Genomic DNA, 16,353 nt, shown 5'->3' with positions numbered 1-16,353 from the left:
GTCTCCTGGGTCTCACCCTGTAAAAGTCGGCAACATCAGTCACTGCATTTCCCCTCAGACAAAAGCTGCTTCTGATCGATGACAGGCAGGTTAATTTTTTTCTTACTAAAAGAATGCCACCTCCTCAGTATCACCCCAGGTGCAGTTCATTGATTCCTCAGGCACAGTATGAAAATTCTGCATGATGGGAAGGGGGTTGCATCTAGCAAACACCTCCCAGATACAGGCATCTGGTCTTTGCTATGGGTGAGGAAACCCAGGAAACAGATTCCACATCACAGGATACAACTCCAGCCATTAATACTGCTGAGTGAGGTGCAAAAAAAAAATTTAAAATGATCACAGAATGTAGGGATTGCTTGCTAAGCTTTCCATTTTACTCAACAGAGTAATGATGTTCTTGTTGAGGAAAGAGAAATGACTCTTCGTGGGGGCCAGGGGCAATAATCTATCTGGAGGAAAAGGCTGATCAGAGTTTTCTCATTCTATCATCTCAACTTCTGATGTCCACACCAGCAGAAATGCCCACGGATGACCACACAACGTTTGGCCAGCAGACAGAAGAGATCCCTTCCTGTATGAAGATGGCTGGAAGCCACATTGCTGCCTCTCCTGGTGCCTAGGAACGTGTCCTGGGCTTCACAGCTACAGGGCCTCTACGTCCAAACACCAGGTGAAAGACTTGCAATCCCTTTTCATTTGTGACCTCCATAACTTCTGCAGTGAAGGTGAAAATCCCCATACAGACAATGTAAGCCTACCGATAATTACTTTGTTCATCTCACTTTCTTCTCATTGACCTCTTGGATGTAGCTCAAAGTGCATAAATTTGCCATCACTGGCACCGACAGACCTTGATGGTGAAACCTATGTTCCTTATCCTGATTTTCAAGCTGCAAGTTATCACCAGCTTCAAGAACATCACCCCTGAACAAAATCACAATTCTCACCCCAACTCTTACCATGTTTCAGCCCACCCAGCCTCTCTCTCATGCCAGTCTAGATAAATCACTTCCAACTTCAAGCAGAAAAATCATCACTTTGCAGATGAATTCTACACTTTCACAAACTGCAGATCAGAGATACGTGATTTGCATTTTCTAGATGAGAAGCCAACAAACTGCTCTGTCTATGGATTCAGGTGGACAGTCCTTTCACAACCCGAGCAACAGCATATGTACTTGCTTATTAATACACAAATAGGAAAATAATACCATTCCTTGCTCCCAGAGCAGGCTTACCTTATAAAAATCTGTCAGGGGGTTCCTAAATATAACGTTGTTGTACAGATTACTTAACTTTCCTCAATAATATGCCTCTGAAGGATAAATGAGCTCAAGAGCCTGTGTTAACACCTGTGAGGTGCATGGGGGGAGTATCTGGCAGAATGCAAAGAATATTTTGTTTTTCTTACAATATGGATGACTTCCTGCACATCCTACTGGCATCAATCACTAACGAGAACAATCGTTTTGGCATACTTGTTACCTATGGAAAAGGACTACGGATTTAAATGCTAAAACAACAACCGATGTGAAATGTCACCTGGCTAGGCAGTTCAACCTGCTAATTATTTAAACAGATTTATTTTTAAACTATAAAAACAGCATGTTCCTCAGGAGAATTATTTTTTCCCCTTCCCCAAATAAATACAATTAACACTTGCCAAGTAGAATTCTTTATCTGCAATTAAGGGCTTCCCAAAATTAGACCAAGTGAAGTACTCAAAAACTCGCTGGGGCAAGAGTGTCCCTGGGGGTCTCTCCCAGAGCTGGGCTTCTGGCAGAGGAAGAGATGCTTCGTGCAGGACGCAGCGCCAGCAAACCCGGGTGCCTGAGACACCTCTTTCTAAAGCCTGAATGGCCTCGAATCCTTGCAGGGACGAAGCCGTCGCAACCGCAAGCCCTCCCCAGCGCCTCGCTGTCGGCGTCTGTGACAGCCCCCGGCAAACAGCCGCAGCTCTTCTGAAGCAAAGGCGCGCCAGCCAGGGCAAGCTCAGCGAGGAGGCAGGGGGAAGCAAACAGGTCGATTTGAAGGTTCAAGGCAAGACAAAATGCAGGCAAGCACGTGCTTAGTTTTAAGCTGCCGGTGCGACCACTCACGTGGAGTACGTGCTGGAACGGGTCTGATGGGTTACGGCCAAAGCAAATACAAACAAGCCTGTTTCTGAATTTTCTCCAGGTAAAGACTCTTGTTCTTCTTATATGACCTGGTCCTGTTTCACCGAGATAAATTATTTTCCCATTCCTCTTAATGACATCAAGTGTGGTGCTGGGGTCCAACTCCACAATCAGCACCCCTTTCTGCAGTGCTTACAGGTGCCCGTAGCACCCCAAAGAAACAAACCAGCTGATGAGCAGCACCCAAGGGTCAGAGAAGCTTCTTCTGAGCCAAGAGGAGCTGTAATGGAACCCAACCAATCATCCCTTCTGTCGCAGCAGCCCCAAGCAGAAATGCAGCCAGGTGTGGTAGATCTTTGGCTTAAAGGGTCATTTTGGCCAAATTTGCCAAAACATTAGGGTTTGGGAAGTTAAACAGAGTCTTTGCATGAGACAAAGCTTCTCACAGTGTGATCAATTTATTTAATGGCCAAGGTGGGAAAAACATTTAAAGATAATAAAGCATCTAAGATAGCTGCTGCTTCATGTGCCTCATCTTCCAGACCGCCATCCCCTTTCAAAAAGTTGATGGTAAACCATGTTTTGCAGTGCCAGATAATTTTCTGATACTGCCTAAAGCCCTGGTTCTCAAGAGACTCGCTTCACGTGCTCTTAACTTCAATGTGATTTGATTTAATGGACCTGGTCCTGCAGCATGAACACCACTGTGTGCCCATAAAGTCTTTTCAGGGGGCACTGCTGTTCACCAGTGTGCTTCCAACTCATTCTGGGTTTCCATGCAAGTGTCAAAAATATATAACAACACTTGCAGAGCTGAGCACTGAATTTTAGAAATAATAAGGTTACAAAAGTTCAAAACCATCTATGACCAACTGGAATGTATCCTACAGGAAAAACACTTTTAAGGTTATCATATCCATAGCTATCTTAGAGAAAATTTTCCATTGAAAACCAGAAAAATCAATCTTGTAATGATTATTAAAATATAATTTAATAATATCTGTATTCCTGCAATATAATGCAGATAATTAATGATTTACAAATACTAAACTCAGCACACGTTCTCAAAACTCGGCTCTGCAAGCAGGCAGGACAAGGGATTTTGTTCTAGTCTACCTTTTTTTTCCCTCCTGTATTTAAAAAATAAAGACAACAAATTTCTTTGAACTTAGAGTAATTCCACCCTGTTATTTTCCAGAGGACTAAACTGGCCTTTTAAATTCTTTAAGCCTGGCATTGTATGAAAGCAGATATCAAATATTCAGAGAGCTCAATTTAGAAAGATCACTTTTCTGAGGCTGAGCCTTTCTGAAGAGCTTCCTGCAGAGCTCCAGACAATGCCCCGAACAGCCATTCCCACTAGGCTGAGATCACTTGCCCTTGCCAAACTGTGTTTTAGGAGGCGCTGGGCCAAAGGGAGGTGCAGGCCAGATACAAAGGTGAGAAGTGTACAGGGTGTGAGGTGCCAGAGAAGCCAACTGCTGCAAACAATGACAATTTGTGAATATTAACCTGTTTTGCACCATGGGTGGTTGAGAACCGTGTCTGCTTCACATGCAGAAAAATACAGTATCACCTGCCTAGTCCTCTACCGTTGCCTTTTAACAAAATCTACCTCCTTGGGTCAAAATCAGAGTTCACCAAAGCAAATGAAGAGATGCCCCTTCTCGAATTAACTGGGCTGTATGTAGCACCTCTGTGAAATGAATCTCCAGTCAGTGGCAAAGCACAAAGCTGAAGCACCCGCTGCTGCTAGATTTTACCCGGTATTTCTAGAGCACCCAGCAGATGCAGCCTTAACACAGCACTGCAGCCCCTTCTCCTTCACACAGACACGATGTGCTCGAGGCAGGAGAAGGTCTTCTCCTTCCTCCCCAAGCCTTGCCAGGTCACGCTTAGGTACAGAGGGGCTGCTTGGCTCAGCACCAGCCCAATGCCTGACAGAAGCCTCCCAGCACGGCTCTGAATCCAGTGGTTTTCTCTGAACCCTACCAAGTCTCTCATACTTCCATGCTGGTTCCTGGCTAGCTCCTTGGTCTTCTAGATGAAAGAGCTGGTGCAGAAAGCAAAGGTAACCCACCCATTCCAGTGTGAGCACTGGGAGTCCAGTCCTACCCTCCAGGCCAGCAAAATCATAAAACAGTAAGAAATACATTTGTTTTTTCAGGCAAAAGGAAATGATCTACAGGGTACTGCTGTGCTTGCAATACCCTCGGGCTGAAGAGCAACACCGGGTTTTATTATTTACAAACCCTCCAGCCTTTCTGTGGCTACTGGTTTTGCTGCAGCTCTGCAGGTGGGAGCTCCGGCCGCCGAGACACCGGCGTCTTGGCTCAGCCAACAGCAGGTTTTAGGTGCTGGACCAGGGGGATGCACCCCCCGAACAGGACCACATCACCTGGATGCAGGAAGGCATCAGCCCCCCCCGCCAAGTCCAGGCTGTTTGCAAACCCCCCCAGCCCTGGGACAGTCGAAGGACGGCACATCCCTCAGCTGCCTGGAAGGCCAGGCTTGAAGGCTGGTCTACCCCTGCACAAGGCAGACAGGAGGAGAGCTCAGGCTAAAAGACACTCTATACTTGGCTGGTGGTGTTAGGGCTGACGTTGAGTAGCTAGCTGCTTTGGTCATTAAATTAAACCACATTTCTGCCAAGGTGCCTCCTGCCACTCTCCTGGGCTGGTGTGGTGCTTTAGCCTCAGCCAACAACCAAGCCCCACTCAGCCGCTCGCTCACGCCTCCCCCCTCCCAGTGGGATGGGGAGGAAAATCAGAAAAAAAATAAAACTTGTGGGTCGAGATAAATTTTATTTCGGATGAGAGATTGTTTTTATTTTACTTTAATAGCTAAAATAAAGTATAACAACAATACATAATAATTGTAATGAAAAGGAATATAATAAAAAAGAGAGACAGAAATAAAACCCAAGAAAAGACCAGTGATGCACAATGCAATTGCTCACCACCTGCTGACCGACACCCCAGCAGCGATCCGTCCCTCCCAGCCAACTCCCCCAGTTTATATACTGGGCATGACACCCTATGGTATGGAATATCCCTTTGGCTAGTTTGGGTCAGCTCTCCTGGCCATGCTCCCTCCCAGCTCCTCGTGCACCTGCTTTGCTGGCAGAGCACGGGGAACTGAAAAATCCTTCATTTAGGGTAAGCACTACTTAGCAACAACTGAAACATCAGTGTGTTATCAACCTTATTCTCACACTAAATCCAAACCACAGCACTGTACCAGCTACTAGGAAGTAAATTAACTCTGTCGCAGCCAAAACCAGGACAGCTGGATGTTCAAAAAGGGATCCTCAGTTACTCTTTCTGCTTCAGACATTCATCTGTGTAGGTTCAAATCATCTACTTATCCTAGCTGTTAGCAAGGAACTGATTTCAGGAAAGCTAATACGGGCAGGCTAGAGGCATTGCTTACCTCAAAGCCCATTGTAAAATCAAAAAACACCAAAAGCATGCAGTCAACTTGGACAAAACGTCACCCCTCTTACTTCACGTGCCATGTAGCTAGGAAGATGTCCTATTTTATGCTGCGTGACTTTCCATAAAGTTAGGAAGGCCAACTAACACAGAGGGATTTAAGAGATTAAATGCGTTGTGACAGTTGTATTAGATATATTTTTAAATACCTTTTCCAGTGCTTCTCTATCAACCAGCTCCTGCACAGCCAAAAGCTTGATACTGTAAGAAAAAACAGAGAGAAAAAAAAGAATTAATCACTCCATTGCAAGCATTACAGAAACACAAGTAACAGCAGAACTGAAGCTCTCTCTTTATCTTCTCGCTTCACAAAAGAGTCTATAGAGGTACAGATACAAAACGTGCTCAGGATATAACAAACCAAAGCAAGAGAGAACCACTGTTAGTTTGTTTGCTTCAAATTAGCTGTCCCAGATTTTCTGGTTCCTGATTTACAAGCATATCTGAATTCACCTTACAGAGAAACTGCATCATAATCATTATATTTCTAATATCCTAAATTAACACTGAAGGATCTTCTGGACAACAAACACAGAGAAAGACTCTAAACATTACTAACATTTTTAGCCAGGTTTGTTCTTCAGTATCAACAGTTTTCTATGAGTCCCATGATTTACAATGAGTCCCAGGGATTTACAATATTCTATATGAGGTACTGTAACTAAGACAACCCAGCTCAAGAAATGTGAGAGAGATATGAGGGAAATATGCATAACTGTTTGAAAGTAGGGTAGAGGCATAATCCATAATTATTCTTCTTGTAATGCCATTTGCTCATCAAAACCAAATTTCTTCACCTACTGAATCTTTTCTAAGTTTACCTCTAGGTGTTAAATCCTGCATACTGAATTTCATTCCCTTCAACAAGATTATGAGTTACTGCTCAAGCAGGATTTAGCCCTGTAAGACAGGTAAAATCACGGCTAAATCAAGGTATAGAAGACAACCTTGTACAATGTCTATATTTTCATAATCAGTTTAACGAGTAATTAGAAATTATCCATCCTCATTCAAGTTCAGTTACTTGCACGTGTCCCCATGTTCCCACGCTAAGGAATCTCAGGAAAAGATCTTGTTGCACTCCCACCAAGCTTCAGGGCTCACAGGACAGGTATGAACCCGAAAAGTACTGGCAAAGCATTGCCAGCAGGTTGAAGGAGGTGATCCTTCCCCTCCACGCAGCGCCGGTGAGGCCACACCTCACACCTCCCCATCCCTGGGCACCCACCATCAACGGTCCACAGCAGCTGCCTCGGCCACAGAGTAGAAGGGATCAACAACACATCCACTTACAGAGCCGTGCACCTCCTTTAGGACATCATGGTTATGATTCAGTCCACCTAAACTTTAGCTCTCTGCAGCTTTGGTGCCGAATCGAAGCTAATGTTTAGGTTCGCTACATGGTCAGTGACGTGAGAGAGGAACCTCATTTCGCCAGGGCAGTTCAACCCACCCACCCTGGCATCGTGCCCTCTATGGCCCCTCACAAGGGCAGAAGCTGCTGCCTCCCTACGCTGCCCCGGGTCAGGCTTGCAGAAAGCTGGCAGGCTTTCTACTCATGGAGTAAACCAGTACTGCAACTCCGACCACTCACCTTCCTTACCCAGTCTTAAAAACAGTCACTTAATATATTATCCTTGGACTCCACAGGATAATTTCCTTTACCCAGGGATACAAAACATTTGCATGGCAGCGCAAGAATCAAATGACGCATATCAATATTGTTTAAAAGACTCATGACTCTGTAGTCAAACACAGCAAAGAGCCAGCATAGTTAAAAGCTCATATTCAAGACTGTGCAAATAGTCAACACAGAAGTCTGCCAAAGGATATAATTAGCCATGCACTACAAGAAGTTTTATTAGCCTTTCAAAACCTCAGAGCAATGTTGTGAATTCTTGAACATCCACTAACATAGAATGGTTTGTGTTGGAAGGAGCCTTAAAGATCATCCAGTTCCAGCCCCCCTGCCCTGGGCAGGGTCCCCTTCCCCCAGCCCAGGGTGCTCCCAGCCCCGTCCAACCTGGCCTTGAACCCTTCCAGGGAGGGGGCAGCCACAGCTGCTCTGGGCACCCTGGGCCAGCGCCTCACCCCCCGCACAGGGAAGAATTCCTGCCTTACATCTCATCTAAATCTCCCCTCTTTCAGTTTAAATCCATTACCTCTTGTCCTATCCCTATATGCCCTTGTAAAAAAGTCCCCCCCCACCTTTCCTGTAGCCCCTTTTAAGTACTGGAAGGCCACTACAGGGTCTCCCCAGAGCCTCTTCTCCAGGCTGAACCCCCCCAACTGTCTCAGCCTGTTTTCATAGGGGAGCTGCTCCAGCCCCATGATCATCTTTGTGGCCTCCCCTGGACCCACTCGAGCAGGTCCATGTCCTTCTGATGTCGGGGGCCCCAGAGCTGGACACAGCACTGCAGGTGGGGTCTCACGAGAGCAGAGTAGAGGGGGTGAATCCCCCCCCTCGACCTGCTGGTCATGCTGCTTTTGAGGCAGCCCGGGATACGGTTGGCTTTCTGGGCTGCAGGCACACATTGCCAGGTCATGCTGAGCTTCTCCTTAGCCAATACCCCCAAGTCCTTCTCTGCAGGGCTGCTCTCAACCCAGACATCACCCAGCCTATACTTGTGCATGGGATTTCCCCAACGCATGTGCAGGACCTTGCACTTGGCCTTGCTGAACTTCATGAGGTTTGCATAGGCCCACCTCTCAAGCCTGTCAAGGTCCCTCTGCATGTCATCCTTTTCCTCCAGTGTGTCAACCACACCGCTCAGCTTGGTGTCACTGGAAAATTTGCAGACTCAATCCATGTCGCCAACAAAGATGCTGAGCAGTGCCGGTCCCAGCACTGACCCCTGAGGAACGCCACTCATCACTGCTCTCCGCTCAGACATCGAGCCATTGACCACAACTCTTTGAGTGCGACCATCCAGCCAGTCCCTTATCCCCCGAGTGGTCCACCCATGAAATCCATGTCTCTCCAATATAGAAACAAGGATGTCATGCAGGACAGTGTCAAATGCTTTGCACAAGGCCAGGTAGATGATGTCAGTCGCTCTTCCCTTATCCACCAACACTGTAACCCCATCGTAAAAGGCCACCAAATTTGTTAGGCATGATTTGCTCTTGGTGAAGCCGTAGTCACTGTCGTCAATCACCTCCTTATTTTCCATGTGCCCTAGCATAGTTTCCAGAAGGATCTGCTCAGCGATCTTGCTGGGCACAGAGGTGAGACTGACTGGCCTGTAGTTCCCCAGGTCCTCCTTTTTTTCCCCTTTTTAAAAATGGGGGTTGTTTTTCCCCTTTTCCAGTCGGTGGGAATTTCACCACACTGCCATAATTTCTCAAATATGATGGAGAGTGGATCAGCCACTTCATCCGCTGGTTCACTCAGGTCCCACTGATGCCTCTCATCAGGTCCCATGCACTTGTGCCCCTTCAGCTTCCTTAGATGGTCTCTTAAACATTATGTACATCCAACATGTAACAGCAGCTGGAAGAACACGGCTTTAGTCTTGTCCTTCTACTATGCTACAACACTTTCCACGACAGGTATTCACAGCCTAACCAATAAACACAAATGTGCTTTCACTTTAACGTGCTTCTAGTTTTCAGAGGTCTTCAAAGCATCAGAAAAAGCCTATAACCAATGAATTATAAAACAGCCCCAGACCATACATTTCCAGTCTGTAGAGGCTATTACTACTAAGACAGAGAGGGTGGAGGTGGTTCAGAAAACAATGGGATAATAAAGAAAATGAAAAAGGTATTCCATTAAAGCCCAGCCACTACCAGTAGCAAGGGGCACACGATTTTCTGTTACCATTTGGTGAATACACTAGGCTGCACACAAACATTCAGCTGAACTGGAAGGTACTTAGGGAAAGTACAAAGCCAATACAAGGTATTTTTTAATATCATTTTTCTTACAATTCAGCCAGCAAGCAAAATAAAGATGGGATGGGCACCAAGCAAAGGCAGCGCCTCCTTTTAAAAAACACTGCAATGTTGTATCCAACCCTGAACTTTGGAAGGAGCCCAGGTTGATGCATCTTGGAGAACGAAATCCAGTAACACAGGCAGTAGCAATGCAGCCACAATCAAGACCTGTTCTCTGAATTCAGGGCTCACCTCTCAGTTTTGGATGACCCACCTTCTGTTGCGGTGAACTTCGGGAGAACACGGGACGCACGAGAGGGAGTAGGCTAACACACGTGTGAAGGCACCCAGGATGCTCTCAACCACCTGGGCTGATGCAAAAGGTTGCTTCAAGTCCATGTGTACATAGTAAAATCTAACATTTTGCCATTCCCTTCTGTAAGCTGTACAACAGCGTGGGTTTAGTTATGCAAATTACTTCTTTTTCCTTTTGAAGCCAGAGACTTTTCAATCACTTAATCATCAAAAGGTAGAATTTATCAGTCAAGTCTAATGATGCTTCTATCAATTGACTGACTTATTTCTAGAACACTAATTGTGGACTATCTGACACTCAATAGCAGCAGAATAAAGACACAGACTGCCCCAAATGCAAGTATTGTTGTCATTAGAGATCATCATTTTACTGTACAAACCTACGCTCCTTCCCATTTACACTTCTAAAGCCCCACAAGAACTCCTTCAACAGATATGCTTTTATTTAAAACAAAGTATAACTAGTCACACAGAAGCAATTAATAAAACAGGGAACAGGAATCTTTGTACTTTTTCTCATTACATTTACAGGGATGATGTGCTCTTGTTCAGAGGTGAAGAACCCATACAAAATGTTTATGTCCTGCAGAAATACTGCTTATGCAGGCCCAAAAGCAAATCTGAACTCAATGCTGTTATATGATTTTCAGCAACACTGGTATGACTCGGTGAGAAAAAGACTTCCCTCTACTGCTGTAAATTTCCAGAGATCAATGTTTGCACAGTACTTTACTCTTTTCTTCTCAGATGACACCGAGTATTTTTTCTGGGTCAAAAGGAATCAGAAAATGCAAATACCAGCCTTCATACAACCAGCTGCAAGATGTTTGTTGCCTTGAAGCACCATCATGGAAGCAGTCTCTGCCCATGGGATTACAGTCCACTACCTGGAAAATGGCTCTGGATAGCCAGTTATTTACTGCTATTTCTTCTAGCAATTCCAAGCAACATTAGTATGTTATATGCTACTTTATGCAATGTCGGCTTTGAAATGCAGCTTGTTTCAAGGCTGCTGCTTTGGGGGCTTGATTCTTTGAAAAGGAATCAGGCTTCTTATTTAGGCAGTGCATCAGCAACTCGACAAACACTGAAAGCAGCTCATAACTACATATGCTGTGTAGCTTATGTGTCCACCAAGGATTTCAGAGTAGATGGGAATATAATCAGTAACTGAGGGAGAGGGGGAAAAAGTCTCTAATAAAGCAAAGAGTTACCAAAAGCCAATACTGAAGTCCAAGCTCTTAGTGTCTACACCACCACTTGGGTACTCTATATACCGTGGTATCATTTCTTTCATCCTCACCTGCAGTATGCAAACCCTAACTCATTACTAAAGTTGTAGAAAAATCCTATTTCCTGAAGAAACCTTTTGGTTCCTGGAGCACCTGCTGTAATCTACCAGCTTTAAAGTATACTGGTAAGAAACCTGTAATGCAAGTAACCTGATGAAAATGGCCCCCACTTGTATCTGAAACCCTATTAAAAATACTCAGTGACTCAACTACTTGCATGATCTATTTAAACAAAGCTCTTGAAATTAATATCTTGGCACCCCAGGCACACTCAAAATACTTGAAAACATGCAGTGATCAGGATGAAGGACTCTTCTCCAGCAGTGAAAAAATGCAAACATGATGTGCTGTCAAGGAACCACATGACTCCCTCTTTTTTTGGCCATGGGTGACGCACGGCATTCTCCTCTAAGGGAATTCCTTCTGGTTTCCAGAAAATTAGTCAGTGCTGAGCAAACGCCTAGAGCGACAGCACATTTCTAGCCCTCAGGCTAGCACTGCAATCTTTTCCTCAAAGTCTTCTTACTTAAAAACACGTAGCATTGGGTTCCTCTCTAATTCCACATACCCAGGAACAATTTAAGCCTTTTTAGCAACCTGTTGCAATACTGCAAACTTGCCAATAGGTCCGTTGCTGGTCAGTGCATTCCTATTCACTGTGTGCCATCATCGCATTTGATTTGCATGGAGCTTCACTTCCCAGCTTGAGTTCGCATTGCTCACAAAAATCCCGTCTGCTTTTGCAACAGGGGATGTCAGGGCCTTCCTAAGAACCACCGCAGGGTCATCTGCTGGCAAATCAGTGAACCTACGGCTCGGCAGCGAGGCAAGTGGGACAGGCAGAAACCGCCACGCAAGGCACATCCAAGATCCATCCATTGAGAACGCACCTGAGGTCTTCACCTGAAGAAGAGAAAGCGCTTCCTCCCAGACCAGCTTGAAGGGTGCTCTAGTATAGGGGTAGAGAGGATTTAGGATTACAGCCCGTTTTTGGACTGTCCCTGCACAGCACCAGAACTGCAGCAATTACGGACACGAGTCGCTTGGCTGCCACTATCAAGGGAGAAGGTTTCCAGAGCAGAGTCCTGCATCACTGAGCACAGCGACCTGCATCTGCTGGAGCTGACCTCGGAGAGGAGCTGAAGTTCCCATTCAGGACAGAACCTGCTAATTTTGCAAAAAAGGGGAAGGGGAGGAAGCGGGGAAAACATGAAGCATGAGGTTGATCAGAGAGTCACCAAAGCTTTTAAGCAAACGCTTGGGAGCTGCTGGGTGCTGTGACGCGGGGCGGCTGCAGGAGTAGAGCAGCAAGGCCCCGGCTGGAAGCTGGCACCCCCTTAGCTCTCCACGCCTCGTCACCCTGCAAAGAGCTGGTGCGCGGCACGTCTGCAGGCACGCCAGCACAGCTGGATTTACCACCACTTTGCTTTTCCCTCCTGGCAGCCGGCCTCCCTCCCTCCTCAGCCCCATCGCCAGTCATCACCGACCCACGTTTGCCATCCAGCAGCAACGCGAACTGAGGATCGGTCTTGATTTGCTTTGCAAGCTTATACATTTTTGCTCGGGGCCTGAGTTTTTCCAAAAACCTCAGGCTTTCTTTCAGGCAGTGCATAAGCCTCACTAAAGTTAACAACATCAAGAAATGCTGTTTGATTTCTCTTAGTTTTCTGGCTCCTTCTTCAGCATACAGCTGTACCGAATCACGCTTCAGCTAGACTCACAGACATTACTATAAATAGCCTGTGCAAAAACCACTCTACTCCAAACCATTATTTTGAGCATCATTAAATCATTCCCTCCTCCCTCCCTTTTGGTCCACCAACTTTTCCCCTTTGAGATAAGATCCCATAACCATCGTTATGGCCCACAGTGAAGTTTTATGAATGACTTACATATCCAAGAGTAGAGGATAGATGCACGTAACAGAAGTTCTCGATGACAGACTCACATTGGGGTTAGTTAACAAAAAGAACAGGACAAGACCCCTCGGGTCATGAAATCTGTATGCTAAAGTCGTATTTGCGTATCTACACAAACTGACCTCACTCATAAATCAGTTCTGCTCTACAAAATGGGCATGAAACATGAGAGTTGGAAGAAAAAAAATAATAAAAAAAAAAAAATGCAGCTGAGCTGTGCTAATGGCCCTTGGTACCCGGGAGGGAGCACTCCTCATCACCACCTGCTCTCCCCATACCTAACCCTGGTCCCCAGCTCTCCCACCAAAAGGGCACACTCTGTCATCACCATTCACCTCAGCCTGCAGCCCCTCTTTCTCTTTTGGCGCTTGCCAGATGACAGGGTGAGTAGCAGTAAGGACGGAGAAGCGGGCACCGTGGGTGCGCATTCACTGCGAGGGCTGTGGCGTGTCCCCCCTGCAGCCGGCTGGCGACAGTCTGAGGGTAAGGGCTGTGATTAACCGTTTGCTAATTAAGTGCAGGCAGAAGCCTAGGCACCAAGCACATGATGTTTCAGGAAGTAGATGGAGGGTGGGGAAAGAAAACAGCCAAAAAGTGACAAACGCAGAAAGACATTTATCTCCTGCTTAAGCAAACTGCCGGGGGGGGTGGGGGGGTGGGGTGCTGCTCCCTCCTCAGGGAATGCCCATGTCGACTGGGGCAACGGGTGACCTAAATGGGGTGCCCTGACAGGGAAGGGGTAACCTTTAAGATGCTCATCAATGCATGCACTGTGAAAAACCATCTCATTCTTGCTGGCATATCCTATTTACAAAGTTGTCTTTCCCCCCAAGACCCTGTTCACTCGAACCCCAGTAAAAACAAAAGCAGACAGAAGAAAGGAAAAAAGCATGCTTAATGACTTTCAGCCTTATAAACTTCCTCTATCTACCCCTACAATGTCTGACAAGGAAATAAAATTGGTATCTCCTTTTCCACTAAAAGCATCTGTGTCTTCTCAATCACTCCTTAAATGGGAGGAAAAATCGCATCTGCTGCCTCATCTTAATGGCTGCTGGAAGCCACTGGAGAGCTTATGAAGTAAGCTGACGGGCTTGGGTGGGAATACCATGCCATATTGCTTTGGGACCAGTTGCCAGCTAATGACACAACAAAATGATTCGGAAGCTTCTCAGGGAAAATATATCTACAGTAAGTAGAAATTAGGATAAAACCAGGGAGCTGCATCTCCTTTAAAAGAATATATTTCTATTTACTTTATATAAGTATCTATATTACAGTATGTATTTCTAGAAATACATTATATATACTTATATATTAAATAGCTATTATCGATTTTGTATATCATTTTATAAAAATACTATATAAAACAATATATAGGCAAATTTATTTAGGGCCAATTTTTTGCAGTTTCCTAGTTCAGATGAAAGCAGCTGTTCTTCAATGTCTAGTCATCATTGATTTGCCTGCAGAACAGTCTGAAAACAAAAAGCAGAATAAGGCACCACAGCTGGGAAGGGAACCAGGAGTAAATGGAAGGAGCAGAGAAGTTGAAATCCATCAAGCAAATTGGTGGCGTAGCGCTGGCCGGACAGTGTTCCTCCGATGTTTGTATTCGCAGATCTTATTACATTATGTGAGTGATTGGAGTATTTGTCATGGGGAGAAAGGAAACTGTAATGGAACTAAAAGGGGGAAAACATGAATTATGGATGGTTACTACCGAGAGTTGAACGGGGCAGGGGAAATCAGCATTAACCAAGCTAAGAGGCAGGAGGCAACTGAAATAGTTCAATCCTTTCTCATTGCATTTCTGCAGTTCCCTGGGTGCAGGGATGCTCTCCTCAATCCCCTCTCGTACACAGCCCTCTCCTTGCCTTTCTCTTTCTTACACCTGTGGCAAAGCCATCATTCTGCAGGACCTACAAACTTTGCATCAAGGGTCTGATTTATGTGCCACTGATGCTGTGGTTTCAGCACAGCTGTATCATTGCAGGAAGAGAACGATGATTCATAAACCCTGGACACATTGTGTATTCCCAATGCATGAGTGCAAAACCAAAACGGGAGGTTGCAAGAACAGCAAACTTCTTCCTAGCAGTCTGGAAAGGAGTAAGACATGCTCACAAAATGACCCAAACCACAACCAGCAGCAGAAAAGATGTGAATGTCCACGTATAATGAGACCTGGAAGCCTTCCTGGCCTCCTCCTTGGGAAGACCCATTCCACGCGCTTTCCAAAAGAATTAAATCCATGCTGCCGTGCACAGAGACATTTTCTACATCAGAAAGCAGAGCACATCACACACAGTGAAATTAAGAGGGGAGCTGCTCAAAACTCCCAGACTCTGTGATGCTAAAGAAACAACACTCTTTTTTGTCCATCTACCCAGAAAAGGTGTCTCCCGAGCCATGAGGCACCGGTGCTCGACAGGACACTTCTGCCAATTCTGGGGGTTTCTATCCTAGAGAGGATTAAGAGCAGCAGGGAAGCGTCCTCCTCCACATAGAGGATCACCTCTCAGGCCTAATTCTTTGCTTTTTCAGGTAAGAGAGAAGGATATTGGACTGCGTCTACTAATTTCCACTTGCATGAAATCTCCTTTTCTGAAGATTCCCTCAAACTTTTAAACCAGAGGAAGTCACAGAGGGGGCATCCTTTTGGGTGCATGCAGTGTGCACATAAATACTCTAATTCATTATTATGTTCATAGAGGTTTACTAACCCCATCCCAGTTTGGGATGCAGAGTACTGAAGGCATGAGCCCTGAGCTAACTGCACTTTTTAGAAACACTTTGCTGAGTTATAGGGCATCCTACGGCCTTTTCTCTTGCAGTCCTTTTATTATTTTTTCCTATCCTTCTCCAACTCTATCTCTGGAAAGTGGTGCAATGCCAAGAGAGCAGCAGCAGTTACAAAAGTAAGAGTCATGGAAGACTTCCAAGGTCCTCAGAAGAAATGTTGGTTATTAAGGGCTGGAATACATTGCATTTGATTGAACAGAACCAAAGCTGATTCCTGAGAGGCAAAGGTTAATTAGACAAATGGCTCAATAGGATCAATCTGTTCTAAATCATTATCTGTTGATTTTTATTTTTTATTTATTTCTTTTTAATTTTAAAAAATAGTTTAAAATAGACTAGGCAGCTGAAAATAACCCCCAAATTCCCAAACACATGAGATGAAACCACAGAACGCCTGAGACTGCCAGTAACATAATGATTACAGAGTAGTAGCCTAATGAATAAAGAAGCAGCAAATCAAATACCTATATTAAATTATATTGAACACAGCAATCTTGTCTACATATATCCACTAATGGGGACCAGGTAC

General features: G+C 45.3%; 1 protein-coding gene across 1 annotated transcript in view; it reads right to left on the bottom strand.

The window, feature by feature from the left end:
* The window catches only part of EEPD1 (endonuclease/exonuclease/phosphatase family domain containing 1), a 63,449-nt gene that overhangs the window by 21,991 nt on the left and 25,105 nt on the right, over window positions 1–16,353 (bottom strand). Inside the window, exon 2 of the mRNA XM_032988852.2 lies at window positions 5,764–5,815. Coding sequence (XP_032844743.2) covers window positions 5,764–5,815 — 52 coding nt within the window. The remainder of the gene's footprint in view (window positions 1–5,763; window positions 5,816–16,353) is intronic.

Source organism: Tyto alba, unplaced genomic scaffold, assembly GCF_018691265.1.
Source record: "Tyto alba isolate M040663 unplaced genomic scaffold, T.alba_DEE_v4.0 Super-Scaffold_46, whole genome shotgun sequence".
Classification (NCBI taxonomy): domain Eukaryota; kingdom Metazoa; phylum Chordata; class Aves; order Strigiformes; family Tytonidae; genus Tyto; species Tyto alba.
The sequence above is the reverse complement of the archived record's forward strand: the minus strand, read 5'-3'. Positions and strand labels throughout refer to the sequence as shown.